Consider the following 17853-nt stretch of genomic DNA (forward strand, 5'->3'; position numbering starts at 1 on the left):
TTAGAATTCTCGAGAACTGGAACGGCAGATCATTTAGAATGGTCAAGTGGGTCCTAGAAAATGAACCCAGGTTCTCTGGAAGAGTAGCCAGTGCTTTGAACTAAGCCATCTTGCAAGCCCTAATTTTCCATGTCAGAAGTAACAACAGAAGAGTAGGAAGTCTGCTTATTACTTTTAATGTATTTATGCCATAACTTAGTTATTAATCCTCATCACTGGTGTTTGTGACCCTCTGTTTCCATCTGAACCTTTTGCCAATCTTATTTGTATAAAAACAACATAGTCTAGCTGACATAGGTACTATAGCCCTGACTGGAAATACTCAATGGCTATTGCAACCAGGAGGGGAAAAAAATTCACATGATTCCAATTAAGGTTCCTTACTTTCTGACAATACATTTAACAGCTGAATAGAGGGCCTGGAAGTAAAATCAAACATTTCCAGGTTTTAGATTGAGAGGTCATCAGGAACAGGTTAAACATGGAACTAACAGCATTAAATTTAAGAGAATGCTTAAATCCTGAAAAGTAGTTTTTCATCAAAGAAAATATACAGGGTGTGTGGGGGAGGTTGGGGGTGGAACTGAGTATGTATCACATTAGGTTTACTTAATCATCAAGACATGGGTTAAACTTCAGAAAAAAATTTAAAAGGTTCTAATTTGTAGCGTGAGGCTAAATACAGGAAACCTGTGATGTGCCGTCAAAATTGAAGTTGGAGAGAAGCCAAGCCCCTGTGTCAATATTTCTCTGCTTCCAGCTAGAGCTCCTGGTGTTCTTTAGGTTAATCAATTTCCTTTCTACTTTCAAGGAAATAAATCACGAAAATAATCAATTCTATTGGACTGGGGCCAATCCTATCCAATGCTCAGAACCTTCAGATATTAGGGAGTGATAGCATGTGAATGTGTGTGTGTGTGTGTGTGTGTGTGTGTGTGTGTGTGCGCGTGCGCACAAGCTCTTGTATATGTCGAGGGAGGGGAAAATTCTTCCCTTCAGAATACAGTCCTCTTCAGATTATGTTCTATTAGAATATTCAAGAAGAAAGAAAGAAAGCATGCAAAAGGGTGCTAAACTAGTGTTTTAAAACAAAACAAGATTTAATTTACACCAGAAAAATAAAAGGAAAAAAATATGCACTAGTGTTGGGGGACCAGTGTTGGGGTTCAGCACTGACCTGTTGAAGGGTTCCTTGGAGGGGGAAGTGAGGAATTGAGAAGTGCTAGGTAGGTATATTAGGAAGGAGATGAAGAAAAAAAGAGGAGACATAGGATAGCTTTAGGAGGGCCCTGGGTCAATATCCAGCTACCTTGAGTTTATTTCTAATGGGATTTTTATACACTTGCAACGGTAGACAAGAGACCTCTCCCTTTCAAGATCAAAACACAACGTACAACCAAGTGTAGTCCCTTCAAAACATCTGGTAACCCCACCCCATGGCAAAGCATTCTGTGATTGGGCCTTGGTATAGAACACCTGGTAACCAGGCCTTTGCACCGTATTATGCAGCCTTGGAGACCAACATAAACTCTGACACTCTGACCTTGAGTCAAACCACAAGTTGAAATCTTTGTGGGTTCCCACACACTAGCCTGAGAAGAGACAATGCAGGTAATGTCATTTGAAAAAACAGGGCTAAAATAATATCAAGAAAATGATAAAGGACTCTCCTGTGGCCAGAAGAGTAGCATAAAATATTTTAAAATTTTAAAAGTTTTAAAGACATACATTTCATGTATATTCCTAAAACAAGTAATATTTATTGATAATATAGAATATTTTATTTATAAAATAAATTATATTATACATATAAACTACAATATAGAAGAAATACAAGAAACTTAACATTTATCCTATTTTTATTGACTACTTGAGGATAAGATTCTACAACCCCTAAAACTTTCCATAATTAACATGTTAGCAACAACTTACTGACTAGATCAAAAGCCTGAACATTCTATTTGCTGTCTTTATTCATTGTGAAGAAGGCAATGTTCTCTTTCCATGTAGATAAAATTAGATCTCATAGAAAAATACAATAAAAGATCACTGGTAAAGTTAAATGAGATTTTTTTCTGGAAGAAACAACTTTTTTTCAACCTATTTGGAAAGCCAGACACAAACACACACACAATATACAGAGAATTAGTAATGTCTTTTAATTTAACTTTAATTTCTATTACTATCATTGAGGCTCACATGTGTTGATGTTTTAACAGTAGATTGAATATACCTCAGAAGCATGATTTTCTTGACTTTCTCCAGAGAGCTCACCCTCTGCTTCTGCCTCCCCAAGCCACAGAAAAACCAGAATTCCTCTTCCCTAACATGGGTCATAAAAACCAAACATCTGTGATCTTTGAAGACAGTTACCCCAAGGATGCCTGCCCCATATCAAGTAGATAGAAGAAATCATACAAAAACACAAGAAGGATATAACACAACCTTATGTCTATGGGTTTCCCTTTCATAAATAACCATTGCCCCCCAATCTCACCCAGGCAGGAGGAATTGGTATCCATCCCTGGTGCATGGGCAAGCTTTTGGGAATCTGGTGCCTGTGGTATGACACCTAGCATAGTCTTGGTGCAGTGGGAAGGGACTTGGACCTGCCTAGGCTCAGTGTGCCAGGTTCTGCTGACTCCCCATGGAAGATCTTGATTTGGAAGATGTGGGGTGGCTTGGGAGAGAGGGCTGGGGGGTGGGAGGATGGAAGAGGTAGGATCTGTGGGTGGTATGTAGAGTAGAAAATTTCTTAATAAAGAAAAATGAAAAAAATTTTAACCATTCCATCTGTCTAATCCATTTCTGTATGTTGGTCCTAGTTTTGGATAAAGGTAACTTCCCTCATGTCTATGGACTTTTCTTTCTGAAGCTTTCTAGTCACAGACAATTGATTCAAATGCTTGTTCTACTTTTGACAGACTCTTACAGGTTAGGATAGGTACCCCATATTTCTGTCTTTGCAGTTCCCTATTCTAAGTACATTCAATATTAACTTCTCACTTCTTTGACCTGAATTTTCAAGATGGCACCTTTTCACAGACAAAAAAAATTGCCTTCCATACACTATGTATATCTAGAAAATTGACATCAAACTCTGCATCTTTTAGAATGCCAGATTTGCAAGTATAATAAATTTTGCAGTCAAAATAGTGCTTCAATTTGTGAAATGTGGTCCAACCTGTATTTACCACTAGGTAAAAGATTCATCCCATGGCTATTATCCTGCAAAAGATTTTAAAATATACTTTTTTCTCATTTACTTCTACTGATGCATCAGAAAACTGATTTTTGCAAACAGAACACATTGTAATTTTTTTTTGAAATCAGAGAATACAAAGACTATAATTAGGTATTAATTTGAGTGTATTCATTTCCTTATAATTTGATTTTTTAAAAAAAATTGAGCTTCATTCTTTTTCTTTACCACAAACTGGCAAAAGTATGAATTAATGTAACAGGTGGGCTTCTGTGGTTTTAATAGCAATGAAATATAATCAGCTGTCTCATATCATATTTCCAGGAAAGCAAGTGATATTGAGACCTTAGCAAGGTCCTTAAGCAGACACACTATTGACATTCAAGTGTTCAGACTCCCCAAAGGGACTGTATATCTTGCTGTCTTGTGTTTAATTGAAACTTTAAACAAAATATATTACGTATTTAATGCAGCTGAACTGGATGCTGCCCTTTGTAGTATAAAGAGTAATGCCTAGCAAATCAAGGGTTGAAACCACAGTACATAATGTGGTTGTTATGTCAAGCAGAAAATAAAAAAGTACAACTTAAGCTCCTGCAGTCAAATGAGAAACGAACATCTGTAGTTTTGTGTTCATAAATTTTATGAATTTATCGTATTGAGAAACAGCCAAAAGTTTATGACTTCTCCTACCTTGTTGGCTATTTAACTTCCTAAGGAAATTTTTCATGTCTCTCAAATCTACATTTGCCTTTATTTATCTTAAAAATTAGAATAGTATTTAGGGAGTTATAGAGATTAATACCTAATCCAATTATATATTACATGATCACAATTAAATATTTAGGAATGACATACAAATTCTCAAGATTGTCAATGAAATCAGTCCTGAGAAAATCTCCATAATTACAGACAAGAAAACAGGAGGCAAGAGAAGCTTAATGTTGCTGGAGTGTTAATGCTTCCTCTTGAGAGGTGGACAGTTAGAATCTTCTACAGTTGAAATCCAGCTCCTTACAGTCAGCATGCCCACCATGCTGAGCAATCCTCTTAGGAGAAACAGACTATGAAACATGCAAAGTATCATAAGAAAACATCAATCTGCATATTCTCCAAATATATTCTGTAAAACAGCAGGGTGCTAAAGAGACAGGACAGGAAGGAAGGAGATAAGCAGAGAGGAGAGAGAGAGGAAGAAGATAGACTACCACACATGATTGTTTTTTAATGAAGTTAAAAACATACCATACAGGAGGCTAAGTGGGAAATGAATTCTTACCCAAATTCTACCAAATGAACTCAGCATATAATTTACATAGTTCAGGAAAATGAAAGTGATAAAGTTTGCCTTTTGTCACCAGAAGGTTTATCAAGATCCTCCTCTTGAGGGTTTTAATTTTTTATGTAAATAACAGCCGAATGGTCCATGAGAGTTATTATGACACTTAGCTCTTACACGCCAGCTACCTTCTCAAAAATAGAATTCTAAAATTTGTACAAATTTATGGTACCCCAAATTTCCCTAATAAATTAACTGTATTTTCTACTCACTGCTGTTTTTTCCACACTCTGTGAATACTCCACTACCATTGGAGATACAACTCTCCTATTTAAAGGGATACTCTTTAGGATTGGAAAATTAAAGCAAAAGGTTCATCTCTACTAGAAACTTTTTACATGAGGCCTAAGGTTAAAAAAAAAAAAGTTCTTTGTACTTGAGACTTAAAAAAAAAGAGGAGTGTATATAAAACCAATAAAATTGGGAACCACCAGAAGATGTTCTAAGCACTATTGACAAAACAAATGGCTAATTGGACAGTAAAGAACAAGAAGGCATGTTCAGGAAGCTGATTGAAAAAGCCACACAGTTTCTCCTTGATGATAAACGCACATGACACATTACTAAGATGCATGTCTAGAGAAATGGGGATTGTGAGTTTGTGTGGCAATAGCAACCCCAGGACCACACTGGAGAGTCTAAAGCTGAGTTGCTCTTATTTGTTTTATTTGTTCCAGTCAGCACAGCACAGTAAAGAGATGCTTTAAGTGTTCCTAATTACTCAATTTGTGATTATAAACCACACTGATTAGATTGGAAGCCTCCTTCTTTCTTATCAGGCTGTATTACCAAAATGAAATGGAATAAATCACTTGTATAATTAAAGTAAACAATTACTTTGCATTGAGAATGCACAGTAATTTTATTTTCGATAGTAAATAGGCTTAAAATGACCTCTGGGATTGGAAGAACTCAAACTGATAGAAAAACAATAGGAAGTTACAACCTAATTGGGCTTTCTATAATTCTTTAGAATCGTTCAACAGCAGTGCCAAAGTAGAGATAAGGGGAATGGACAGTTCAGAGGATGAAGAGGGGACAGGAGGTGCTCACAACTATTCTGCACTGAATCTTTATATGCTGCATATTTAATGTGGTGGCTATGAACCACAAGGCTGTAAGTGTCATGTCGTTTATAACTGAGTATTTCAATTTTTGCTTGTTTTTTAAAACATAGTTGTAATTCTAGCAGTAGGGAGATGGGGCAGGGGGATTTCATAAAGGAAATGGTGAGCCAGTTTGGGTGACAACAATTGGGTACACAGGAACACTTTCAATTTAAATCAAGATGTTACGTTTCTGCCTCTAACATAAACTGTAATACCAACATTGAACTTGGTTCTTTGGGAGTTAATTTCCTATCTTGGAAAATAACATAGATTATGTTACCAGAACTCTTTAAGACACAATAAATACCTGTAAGGGTTGCCAGAATAAAAGTTTTTTTTTTTTTTTTTTTACTAAGAATAGAGGGAAAATAGAGAGAGAGAGAGAGAGAGAGAGAGAGAGAGAGAGAGAGAGAGAGAGAGAAAGAGAGAGAGAGAGAGAGAGAGAGAGAGAGAGAGAGAGAGAATTAAATCAACTGGAATTAATAATTGTGATGTCTTATTTTCAATTATTACAGACAACAGCATAGGGAGTATTTTGACTTTGGTTGTTGAAAAAGATGGGAACATGGGCCTCAAAAGAAAATGCAACTGTCACTTGAGTTTTTTTAACTTGAACTTTGATGGTGTCAAACTCTCCATGATTATATAATAAATATATAAAGACAATAATCTTACCTATGGAGTAATATTTATTCTACTAATAAAGAAAGATTTGACAGTAAATACAACCATCCACTCTGGGAGGTAGGAGCCCTATAGACATTATGGATGTTGCAATGGAGGGCCAATTTATAAGCATGTATCACGTCAGATATCCAGGTCAATATTTCTATACCCATTATTTTAATCAGTTTTCAAAGGGATGCTTCTGTCACAGCTAACATATGAACAAGAACACAAAAGCTGTCTGATTAAGTAGCTTGTCATGCATACTCACCTAGAGATTATCAGTCTGGACCCAGGCTCTCTCATTTCAGAGACTACCCTACACTGAGATCTGAACTGCCATCTCACCCAACTTATTAACTCAAGACTCAAATAAGTGCTTCAAAATTAAAGTCACATAACTATCTGGAAACAAATTTAACACCCACCTTATGACCTGATCTCTCAACATTTTATGTGTTCACACACCTTATCTATTTAATTAAAAGTTTAACTTCTGTTTGCAAAATGATATATTTTATAGTATCTGTTTGGTATATTTCTGAATATTTGCAGTTCATCTATTTTTTCAAAGAAGACATTCTCCTATTAGTGACTAACATACCATGGTCCTCTGGACCAAGTTGAATAATAAGACTATATTTTGGATTAATTGTGTGTTTATGTATGAATAGTCATGGTAAAATTCAATAAGGAATCTTAAAATATGAAGAACTTAAGTTGAGGAACAAATTAATCAACCCTACTTTGAATTACAATAAAAGTGGGAAAATATGACCATCTGTTATTCAGAGCAAGCAAAATGACACAAAGCACATAGTCCTAAAATGTTCAAAAGAAGGAAAAATTTAAAGGACAAGCTTGAATTTTCTAAAACAACTTCAGTGAATTTATTAAGACAACATTCCAATACAGTTGTATTTCACATGTATTCCATTAGCTCCGCTACATTCTAAATCAAAGATAAAAAAGACTAGAAACACACACACACACACACACACACACACACACACACACACACACACACACAAACACACAAGCAAGAAGCAAGCACAAGGGCATAGAGATGGTGGCCCCCAAGGGGTAAATGAATGAGACCTGTAAAAAAAATGAATACTTTGCTGGCTGAATCTAGCCAGACATTATAATCCATCACTGATCCCTAAAGGACGCTAATCATATGTAAATGTGTGAATTAGAAAACACAGTCAAGGCTGTTGATAAACTTGATAGGATAATCAGCACATGCTGACAGACTAATGAAACTGATGAACTGATAGGGCAGCTTATCTCCCAGGCCATTTTTTTCCCCTTGTCAAACGGAGGCTAATCAAAATGTATTAGGAGTTAAAGCAAACACTCAGGGGATTTAACCCATTTGATTAGGAGGTGAATTCACTCTCTGAGAAAATTATAGCTTCCTGAACAAGCCAAACTATAAAACCTGACCAGCTGACAGATCTTCACATAAAATCAAACAGAAGGCAACCACCACAATTACAGCTAGAATCTGCTATTGGAAATTATATTAGGGTCCTCCCCTAGAAAATTGTCAGGATGATTTTCAGAATCTGAGCAAAGAGACTCCTTCCTTCCATAATGGAAAATAACACAAAGAGCCAGACATTGGCTCCAGGGACACACTTATCTTCTTCTGCCTGTGCGAGCTCAATGTTCTTGTAACCAAAAGAGAGGCAGATCCCAAGGTACCAGCTCAATTCTCAATGCAATTTATTTACATAAAATAATTGAATGAATTTTCTGAAATCACTAACTGTTGAGAATACCAGCACTTCCCATTAGCAATAAAGAGACCACATGCAGTTTGTCACCAAGGAACTCAAAACCTAAACCTAATTTCAGCAAAGATATCTTACTTGACTATTGATTAAAAACTGGGAGCTAAAGTTATGAATAAAATCAAAGTAAAATCACTCTGCCTCTTCGGATAAAGCTTGAGGAAGCAGTCCTTTTAGTATTTTTTTTTTTATTGAAGATATCAGCATTAAAATTGAACGGTCTAATAAAGTCACCCAGTCTAGGCACATGTGGTGGTCCTGTGTATATTCCATTTATGAAAACAGATGGTAAAATGCTTGAGAGTAAAAGACACTGCTTTAATCCAATAAAAGCTTGAAGGCAAAAATATATTTAATGAAGCTAACCTTTACCATGGAGTGATTATATTAAGGAAGAAAAAGAAATATCTAGTGTCTTCTTTGATGTGGGCATTCAATCACTCTAATGCTGTGTAGGCCGGCTGGAGATGCATCTCCCAGAGACATAGAATTGCATTATTAACCTCTTCTGAGTGAGATTTTCTTTTCAGTTAATTGAAAACTATACTGTGCCTCATCCCATCTCTGAACTCTGTCTACACTTCCTGTCATTTAAGTAAAGAAAAGAATTTGAGGGTTTTTTGTTTTTTGTTTTTGTTTTGTTTTGTTTTTTCAATTTACACATGTTCAAGTCATGGAGCATTTGGGACTTTGTTTGAATGCACAACCAAGTAGCCAGTATCAACTTTCTCAAATCATATGATTTATTATGAATAAAATCTTGTAGGTCACACAGCCGAATCCTATTTATTCCATATATATGAGGGAGGTCTAGAAATATCAAAGGACTTAATCAGGTTTAATGAATGGTGGGTCTGAGTCTGCAATTTCAGCTTTGCAGGGAAAGAAATACTTAATTGGAGGACAGAAGTAATCCTCATCTCCAATTCCTGGAAAGAGTCATGCTAACCCATTAACAGGGCATCCAGACTACATAGACATTTTTCCAAGACCCTCTTCCCGAACAGGTAGTTCTTGGTTAGGTCTACCATCAAATAGCTGTGGCAACAATTTCCCCAGCAGTTAATGGATTAATCAAGGGGGATAATACTTGATTAGTATTTCCAGTTCTTCATTTCTTGAACCCACCAGGAAAAAAAAATCTACATCCTAGATTTATATACATTCTGATTGGCAAAGAGAATTAAGTGGATGACTCCACACAGGAAGATAAACAATTGAAGTAGCATATTTACTGTGTTCACAATCTCATTGTAGCCTCAAATAGTATTCTAAAGAAAACTACATGGACCCAAGGCCTTATCCTTGAAAGCAACACAAGTTGACTGAGATAGTCTCATCTTTAACATGCATCAAAGCTCATGTGTCTCCACATCACTATAGGCTGAGTATCGAGAATCTTCTGATAAAGTGAATGATATGCTAAAATTACTATACAGCTGATACATTCATTGACATAAAAACATATTCTATGCATACCTAAATATAACCAATACTTGCAGATATTACAAGATGTTACAAGATCTTTCTTTCTCATTCCATAGAGTTTCAATAATTGCTTGGTACCCAAACGGCGTTAAGAGTTCCTTGAAAAAATATGGAATTCAGCAAATGTGTTGAACACACTGTATTCGATTGTCTCTTTGCTTCATGTCAAAATGAAATCTCTGCCACAATCTGGATGACACAGAGTGTGAGCATTGCTCTGTGATTACTAATAAGATAGGAGAAGTCCTCTGCCCGTAAACACAGGTTCTTCCTTCTCCACAAGCCCCTGACAATCAATTAAAACAGTAGAGTTGTACTTACCCATCATGTTATATAAGCTCTGGGGGGCAAACTGCCTTGGCATTTTCTGAATTGCTTCCTTATATACACTCAGGGCTTCCTAATTTAAGGAACAAAAAGATAAATCATCATTAGAGGACAGGGATAGTCACTGGAAGTAAGATAATAATGCTTCTCCAAAGTGAAAACTACCCACTTTTGTTTTGGAATGGTTCACTAGAGGAAAATAATTGAACTGTCCTTTAATATTGTGCAGCCTTAATTTCACGAGTGAAAACAGCCCAGTGAGGAATGCCACATAAAAATTTAGCTTAACAAGGAACTGAATGTTGGCAACACTCTTTTAATATAAATTTTCCAGTTCGCACAGATTGCTCAATAAGAAGAGTTAAAAAGCATTCATACTTGGAAGTTACTCATTGGTCCCCATCCCAAGTCTATGCTTTACCTCAAGCAACCTGTGAGGTAGACATAAAGTGCCAGCAAGCAAATAAATCTTCCCACTGACCATATTCACTGGCATGGTTAGAAGGAATTGCTCTAGAAGATGCATCTTCTTCACCATATTGCAGTCTTTTTTTTACTGTCATTTTGAGACAGGGTTTCTCTGTGTAAAAGCTGGCATTGTAGACCAGGCTGGCATTAAACTCAAAGATCCATTTGTCTCTGCCTCCAGAAGGCAGGGATGAAGGGCAGGTGCCACCACCACCTGGCTTATGCTGCAGTCTAAAGATGTATAAAAGTATGCAGGTGGGATATGGAGATGTCATGAGAGAGGAAAGCTTAATGGAGGAGGGAGATCAAAGGATGCCATGCAGACATGGTTTCGGTGAGTAAAGACTATGAGGGTGGGTCACATAATTTACTCAACAGTATTTTGCTTACTACTTCCTCCACCATCAAAAATACGTTATTTTTATTCAACTGTTTTTAAAAGAATTAGGAAAATAGGTAGCATTTAGATCAACTTATATTCTTAATATTCAGATTACAAATAATATCCTTTTTTAAAAAAAATATCACACATGGAGTAAAAGGGCAGTGATTCTAGAAACTACATTTTTGGATCAAAGAAATGGTGGGGCTACATGTGTACTAATAGTCACTACATCTATCAACATACATTGAAATATGAACATGTTAGCCTTTCAAAAGACTGTAATGGCCCCAGAAAGGAGGTTGCAGGTTAGACAACACCAAGACTACCTTAGAACAGGAGGGCAGGGAGGTGTGGACAGACCTCATAGTGTCCTTGCTCATGATAGAGCTTCCCCAGGTTGTACAGACAGCTGGTAACAGAGCTCTTATGTGCATGAGGGTCCTTCAGGTTTTCATCTGGAATCTCAGAACACTTCAAGAATGTTCGCCGAGCTTCTTCTGTCTTCCCCTGATTCATCAGAATAATGCCCGTGTTTAAATATGCAGCTGAGAGGGGAAAACAGAAACAGAAAGTGGAGGTGATACGCACCATGGATAAAGAGGTGTATTAGCTTTGTCTCTGTCCCAAGGGATATTTATTATTTATTAAAACAAAAAAATTACTAAATATGTATGGAAAAAAACACAGGGTCAATAATGATAGCAATAACCCCAAGTGTTCCTAAAAACATAATTGTCTTCTCACTCAGCTGAATTCTACAGATTTTTTTTAAGCTCAAAAAATCTAATGAAATAAAAGACTGAGCTATCAGAATACTTGTTAAAAACCGGAAATGGCATTAAAGAATAAAATTCAGAAAGAGAGAGAGAGAGAGAAAGAGAGAGAGAGAGAGAGAATTGTAATATTAACAATTATTTACAAATAGGAATACCACTTTCTCTGAAAGGCTTTAACATACAGAGATAATTATTACAAACGAAAGGAAATATTTGAAAGATTCCAAAACTTCAATACTACTTACAAGCCAGGGTAGGCCTGCTCCCGATGGCCAGTTTATAATAATGCAATGCTTCTGTAAACCGGCTGTTCTCCTGGAGCAGCAACCCTCTGCATGAGGAGAACAGAGATCCTGAAACGGGCTATACTACTAAACAGAAAAACCACACATTTTCATTTTATATTCCAAAGGTCAAAATGGTCCACAGGCCCATAAAAAACGCTGACCTGGCACCATAAAACTAAATTCTAAATGGAAGGAAATGATCTCTCGGGAGGAAAAAATCCTACACAGGTATCCATGTGCCCTTGTTCCATGAGAAAGTATTAAGAAGGATTTTCAAATGGACTTCTGTAACCCATAAACTTTCTCCTCGCCAGACTTCATCCCCTCCCACCTGAATTGCTAGCCACCTGGATTTCTGTTGGCTAGCAACACAACACATTTTCTCCTCACTGCCCCAAGGAAACCTGCTGAAGGCAGGGATATTCACACAGAAACAGGAGATGCCTCCTTCACTAGCTGTTGCTCGGGCAATATTTGTTCATGACTCTCCCAAAGGCAAAAGGCTGAAAGCAGTCTGATTCAATGGCAAAGGCAGAATCAGATGCAGTAGAGAAACTAAGGAAAGAACTGAAGGCCATTTTCTTCTCTGCTGCTTGGTTTGGGTCAAATAAACACGAATTTCAGAATACTTTGCAAATTTCAGTCTACCCAGCAGAAACACATCTTCTTCTCCAGACCCCTCAGACTTTAGGGACCTCTCTATGAGGTTCCTTAAATAGTACCCACATGTATTAACCAAGCCATTCCAAACCCCACCCTTATGACATCAATGAAAATCAAGTATAACCATTTCTATGAAAATAAGATGTCAGGAAACTGAACTAATTAAAAGGCCTCCCACAGGGCTTTGGTTTAGGCCCATGCTCTTGTACACAGCAAGTATCTTACAGACATAAGGTACAGCTATTGGGCCAAGGGCTGCTGTTAGGATGCCAATTGCAGACTCAACTTGGCAGCTTCCTGGGCTTTTGAAAGAGGAGTAAAATGGGGGCCTGAGAAAAGAAAAAGCTATTGTCAAAACATGCTTTTGTTGCGTATTGCTATGGCTAGGAATGCCTGAGAGTCTGCCAAGGGCTCATGTTTCTTGGGGCCCTCAGTGGAGCACAGCTGGCAGGTGATGAGACCTTTGAAGGATGGGGTCTGGTGATGGGAGCTTGATCACCCTCCACTGCCTTAAAGGTGCTAATGCCGATGTCCTAGATCGCATTTTGAAGAGATTAGTTATTCAAAAATCAACAAATGAACAAACAACAAGGCTGCCCTCTCCATGTTGTACGTGATATGTTATGTTAGGTTATGCTATGTTATGTTATGGCTCCATGTTTCACCATGTGGACTACCCACTTATAAGAACTGCACACGCAACTATAGTCATGGAAACTGCCGACTTCATTTTCCTTCCTGGATTCCATCTTCCCTTCAATTTGACAGCATATTTCTCCTAGCCTTCTTCCATTCGGGAGACCATCCTGCGCAAAATGAAAACCCTGGCTACTTCTTCATTCATGTACTGCTTTGCTGGAATGTTGGTGTTCCACAGCACTTTCCATCTCTGCTCTTCATAAACGGTCTGCACGTCATCATGCATCCATGTGGTGTGTATAGAAGGACACTGCCTTCACCACTGAAGCAATGATTCCTCTCCTGACACCAGATTTTTCTATCAGCTAACTGAGCTATCTAAGACCAAATTGGAATACGCCAAAACAATGCATCTAAAAAGTAAATGGAATAGTAGCTCCTGCTCAACATTGAAACAGAAGGCAGAGTCATGAAAAAATTAAACAAATAAACAAAAACCCACAACCTCTCCTTAGATTGATAATATCTTCAGGACCAGCTGCTAAAACCAGAAAGCTGATTGCCATGCCTGATCCCCCATTGTTTTTCACAGATATGTGCTCTGTAAAGTCTCCAGAGTCATATGCTATGGCTCTTGCTTGTCCCTGAGGTTCATCTTTATAACTCTGTTAGAACCCTTTTTATCCTTTCCTACCACCTGAGTAACTGAAAAAGCCCACGAATTAGTCTCCACATAATTACATTTCTAAAGGGCAAATATGCTATTAGGATAGATGGAGTGAACGTGTTGGGGGTGTGCATGGATCTGACTCTGTGCCTAAAGCCGATATGCCTGGAGACCCATGTACTTGGCCTCTTGAGATCACGATGCTGATTCATTATATTCTGTCACCTTCCAATTCATAAAATATGCACAGAGCAGAGAATAGCATGCAGTGTGTTAATCAAACCCTCACAATCCTGCCCTGTCTCATAAACGAAATAATGAGTGAGCTCAAGTCAGATAGCCACTGTGACTGATTTGCAAGGGATAAGGATTTCACTGATCACTTTACCTTTGCTATGTATGCTGCAAAAAGTAAACGAGATTCTGAAGCAAACAGTGTTCCAGGATAATGAGGAGGACAACAGACATGGAAATTACTACAATTGAAGGCAGTGTGATAACATGTCCCAATCTAAGGATGGGGAAAGGGCACTTACACAGCCAAGTGACATCGTTAAAGCCTAGTGAGCACACAAACACACAAACAGATGAAAAACACTGTCATCAGCCTGATGTGACAGAGGAAGAAACAGGATTAACAAACTAACTAGGGGTCTGAGTTAAAAACAGCAAAGCTAGAATTGGATACAGTTTTTCTGCTAATGAATCCCATGCTCAGAGCTGGGTAGAGTGGGACACACATTTAATCCTGGCACTTTAGAGAGAGAGGTAGGAGGATCAAGAGATTAAAGTCATCCTAGACGATATACGGAATTTGAGGAGCGCCTGTGGTATATGAAACAAAACATCACATACAAACCCTGCAGGCTGCCAAGGGAGAAATGCATTTAATAGTCTTACCAAGCCATAAAGCCTAAGAACCACAACAATGGTCACCCCAAGATATCCTAAAGAGTGCTACACTTACATCTTTGGGATTACCAAAAGTCATTTAATTGGGCTTAACGCCTCCTTAAAAGGAAAGAATTCATGTCTACTACTATAAAACTGGTCTAGTTCCTTTGGGTGGTGAGACCATGGAACCTAAAGGAGACCAGGTGCTGTCACTGTCCTGAACTTCTATAATCCTAATTTTATTCCAAATACTTATCCTTATTCCTGCACCTAAATGTAGCTTTCATCCTTTGTCAAAGAAGTTTCTTTATGCAGCAGGGAGAGATCGTTACAACAATCTAAATCTGATCACAATGCAGAAGATAACTGACCACAGGGCTTCCCAATCCCTAATGAAACATCTACAACACACGGAGAAAAGTGGAGGAAGGAGGAGAGGATTGGTTGCAAGAACCAGAGGGTGCAGGGGGTGGGGAGTTAGGTCTCCTACAAGACAGTTTCTTCTAGATACTATAAGGAAGCTGCACCCATGAGATCTCAACAGGACTAGCTCCTGAAGAAGACCAGCACAATGCCAGAACCAACTGCCATGCCAGCGTGGATAAGGGAAATGGCCCAAGACCTCACCACTAGACCAACAGCTCTAGACAATTAACTGCTGCTAAAAGGGGAATCCAGTCTTCTCCATCACCCCCAAGTGGTCATTCTTAAACACATATACATTGTAGCAACACCAATGGACTCCGCAGATTGTACTGATATATACACAAAAGTACCTTTGTATGTGCAACAGTAATAATTAAAGAGGCCATGTATTGGAGAGGGAGTGCTCTTGATAGAAGAAAAATTTTAAAACAGATATTCAGTTCTAGATACACATAGACTATCTACTGCTTTGCTATAAAACTCAAAGTTTGTGTAGCTCTAGCTTGTCTTGATACAGTGAAAAGGAATCTCTCATCTCAGAATTCCACACTGATTTTAGATACATCCTTAAAAAATGGTTACTATCAGGCCACATTTACAAATCTTACCATTTGCTTTGCTAAAACATATAGCAGAGACAGAGATCGCTCATGGTGCATTATTTGCAATCATAAAAGTAGTTGCATTAAGTCAGGATTTCCAGCATGCCAAGCAGTCTACATATTAGTACATATGTGTTAAGTCACAACAATCTTACAAGCAGGTTATTACACCTGGCTCTGTTTTAAGCCTGAAGAACCTTAGGCAAGTAGATCAATCCATACATCTATCTGTCTATCTATCTATCTATCTATCTATCTATCTATCTATCTATCAATCAATCATTCTATCTATCATCTATCCTATCCATCATGTATCTATAAGCTCTATCTTTCTACCATCTATCTATCTATCTGTCTATCTATCATCTATTTATCAACTGTATCTATCAAATCATCTGTCTGTCTGTCTGTCATCCATCTAACTATCCATCCACCTAGCTATCTAAGATGGAGTCTCACTACTGTAGCTCTGGCTGGCCTAGAACTCACTATGTATACCAGACTGGCCTTGAACTCTCAGAAATCTGCCTGACTCTGCTTCCTAGGTGCTAGTATTAAAGGTATAAACCACCACACCCAGCTAGATTACATTAATTAAGTAACATACAAAGGACTGTGCATATAGTGATCAGTACATCAAAATGAAAGTCTGGCAGTGTGAAAATAATTTTTTTGTTTTGTTTTGTTTTTTGAGACAGAGTTTCTCTGTATAGCTTTGCGCCTTTCCTGAAACTCACTTGGTAGCCCAGGCTGGCCTTGAACTCACAAAGATCCACCTGCCTCTGCCTCCCGAGTGCTGGGATTAAAGGCGTGTGCCACCACCGCCCGGCTGAAAATAATTTAAGACTTGAATTATATTTGATTATTCATACCAAAAGCTTTTCCATGGCTGTTCAAATTAGTGACATAGCATGTTTACATACTGGCTGGCCATGACAATAAACTCTTCTAACTTCTAAATATATTAAAAAGAAGAATACATTTGAATATACCACCAAACCAGAATAGAGTCAGAAAGAGTTTTATACACACTGTACAAAGTTGTCCTGTAAGCAAGGGAGTGGACTTTTGGTACATAATAACACAAGCTTATTAAGGAGGCCCCCTGGCAGTAGGATCCGGATCCATCCTTGGTGTATGAGCTGGCTTTTTGGAATCTACCAACTATGGTGGGACACCTTGCACAGCCTTGATGCAGGGGGAGGGGCTTGGACCTGCCTCTGCTGAATGTATCAGGCTCTGCTGACTCTCCATGGGAGGCCACACCTTGTGGAAGGAGGGAATCTGATGGGGGAAGATTGGAAGGGTAGGAGGAGGGCCAAGATGGGGATCTGTGGTTGGTATGTAAATGAATAAAAAAATTCCTCAATAAAAAATTTTTAAGATAAAAATTTAAAAAAACATACAAATGATAAACTGAAAGGAATTATAATACCATTTTTTGAAATTATAGACAGCAGGGTCATTTTTATATATTTGTGGTGGAAGAATGTGAAGTGTGGAATATTTAAGGAATATTTTACTTCTCTCATTTCTCCCGTTCTTCCATTCTCTTAGAACAGTCACTCAAACTAAGGCCAATAATGAATTATAGAACCCTGGAGAAGGAGAACGAACAATGCTCTGTTTCAGTCAAAGAAAATACACATGAACATTTGAGCTACTAGCTGTCACACTTAAATTCTAGAAAATTTACTTTACTGCACACACATACAGGCAGAGAGATTCACAGACAGGTATACACACACACACACACATGAACACACACACATACAGGCAGAGAGATTCACAGACACAGGTATACATACACACACACACACATGAACACACACACACATACAGGCAGAGAGATTCACAGACACAGGTATACATACACACACACACACACACACACACACACACATACACACACACACATACACACACACACACACACCAGCAGAAGCAATAGCAGTAATAGAATATTCTCTGTAAGACATATCATTCTTCAAATTACCAATGTGTGTGCGGAATTTCTTCCAGGGGAAAGTTTTATCCATCTTTTCCTCTAGGGTCCTCTGACAGCCTTACTTCTAAAATATCACTTAAAAAACAATCATAGCAGTAGTGTAACTTG

The 17853-nt window shown here is 37.9% G+C and overlaps 1 protein-coding gene across 1 annotated transcript in view; it reads right to left on the reverse strand.

Annotated features, from left to right (window-relative positions):
- Positions 1 to 17853, reverse strand: part of Tmtc2 (transmembrane O-mannosyltransferase targeting cadherins 2) — a 409491-nt gene that overhangs the window by 141991 nt on the left and 249647 nt on the right. Inside the window, exons 5-7 of the mRNA XM_036169974.1 lie at positions 11805 to 11890; positions 11144 to 11328; positions 9925 to 10003 (exon numbers count right to left, since the gene is read on the reverse strand). Coding sequence (XP_036025867.1) covers positions 9925 to 10003; positions 11144 to 11328; positions 11805 to 11890 — 350 coding nt within the window. The remainder of the gene's footprint in view (positions 1 to 9924; positions 10004 to 11143; positions 11329 to 11804; positions 11891 to 17853) is intronic.

This window comes from Onychomys torridus, chromosome 20 (genome assembly GCF_903995425.1).
Source record: "Onychomys torridus chromosome 20, mOncTor1.1, whole genome shotgun sequence".
NCBI classification, from domain to species: Eukaryota; Metazoa; Chordata; class Mammalia; order Rodentia; family Cricetidae; genus Onychomys; species Onychomys torridus.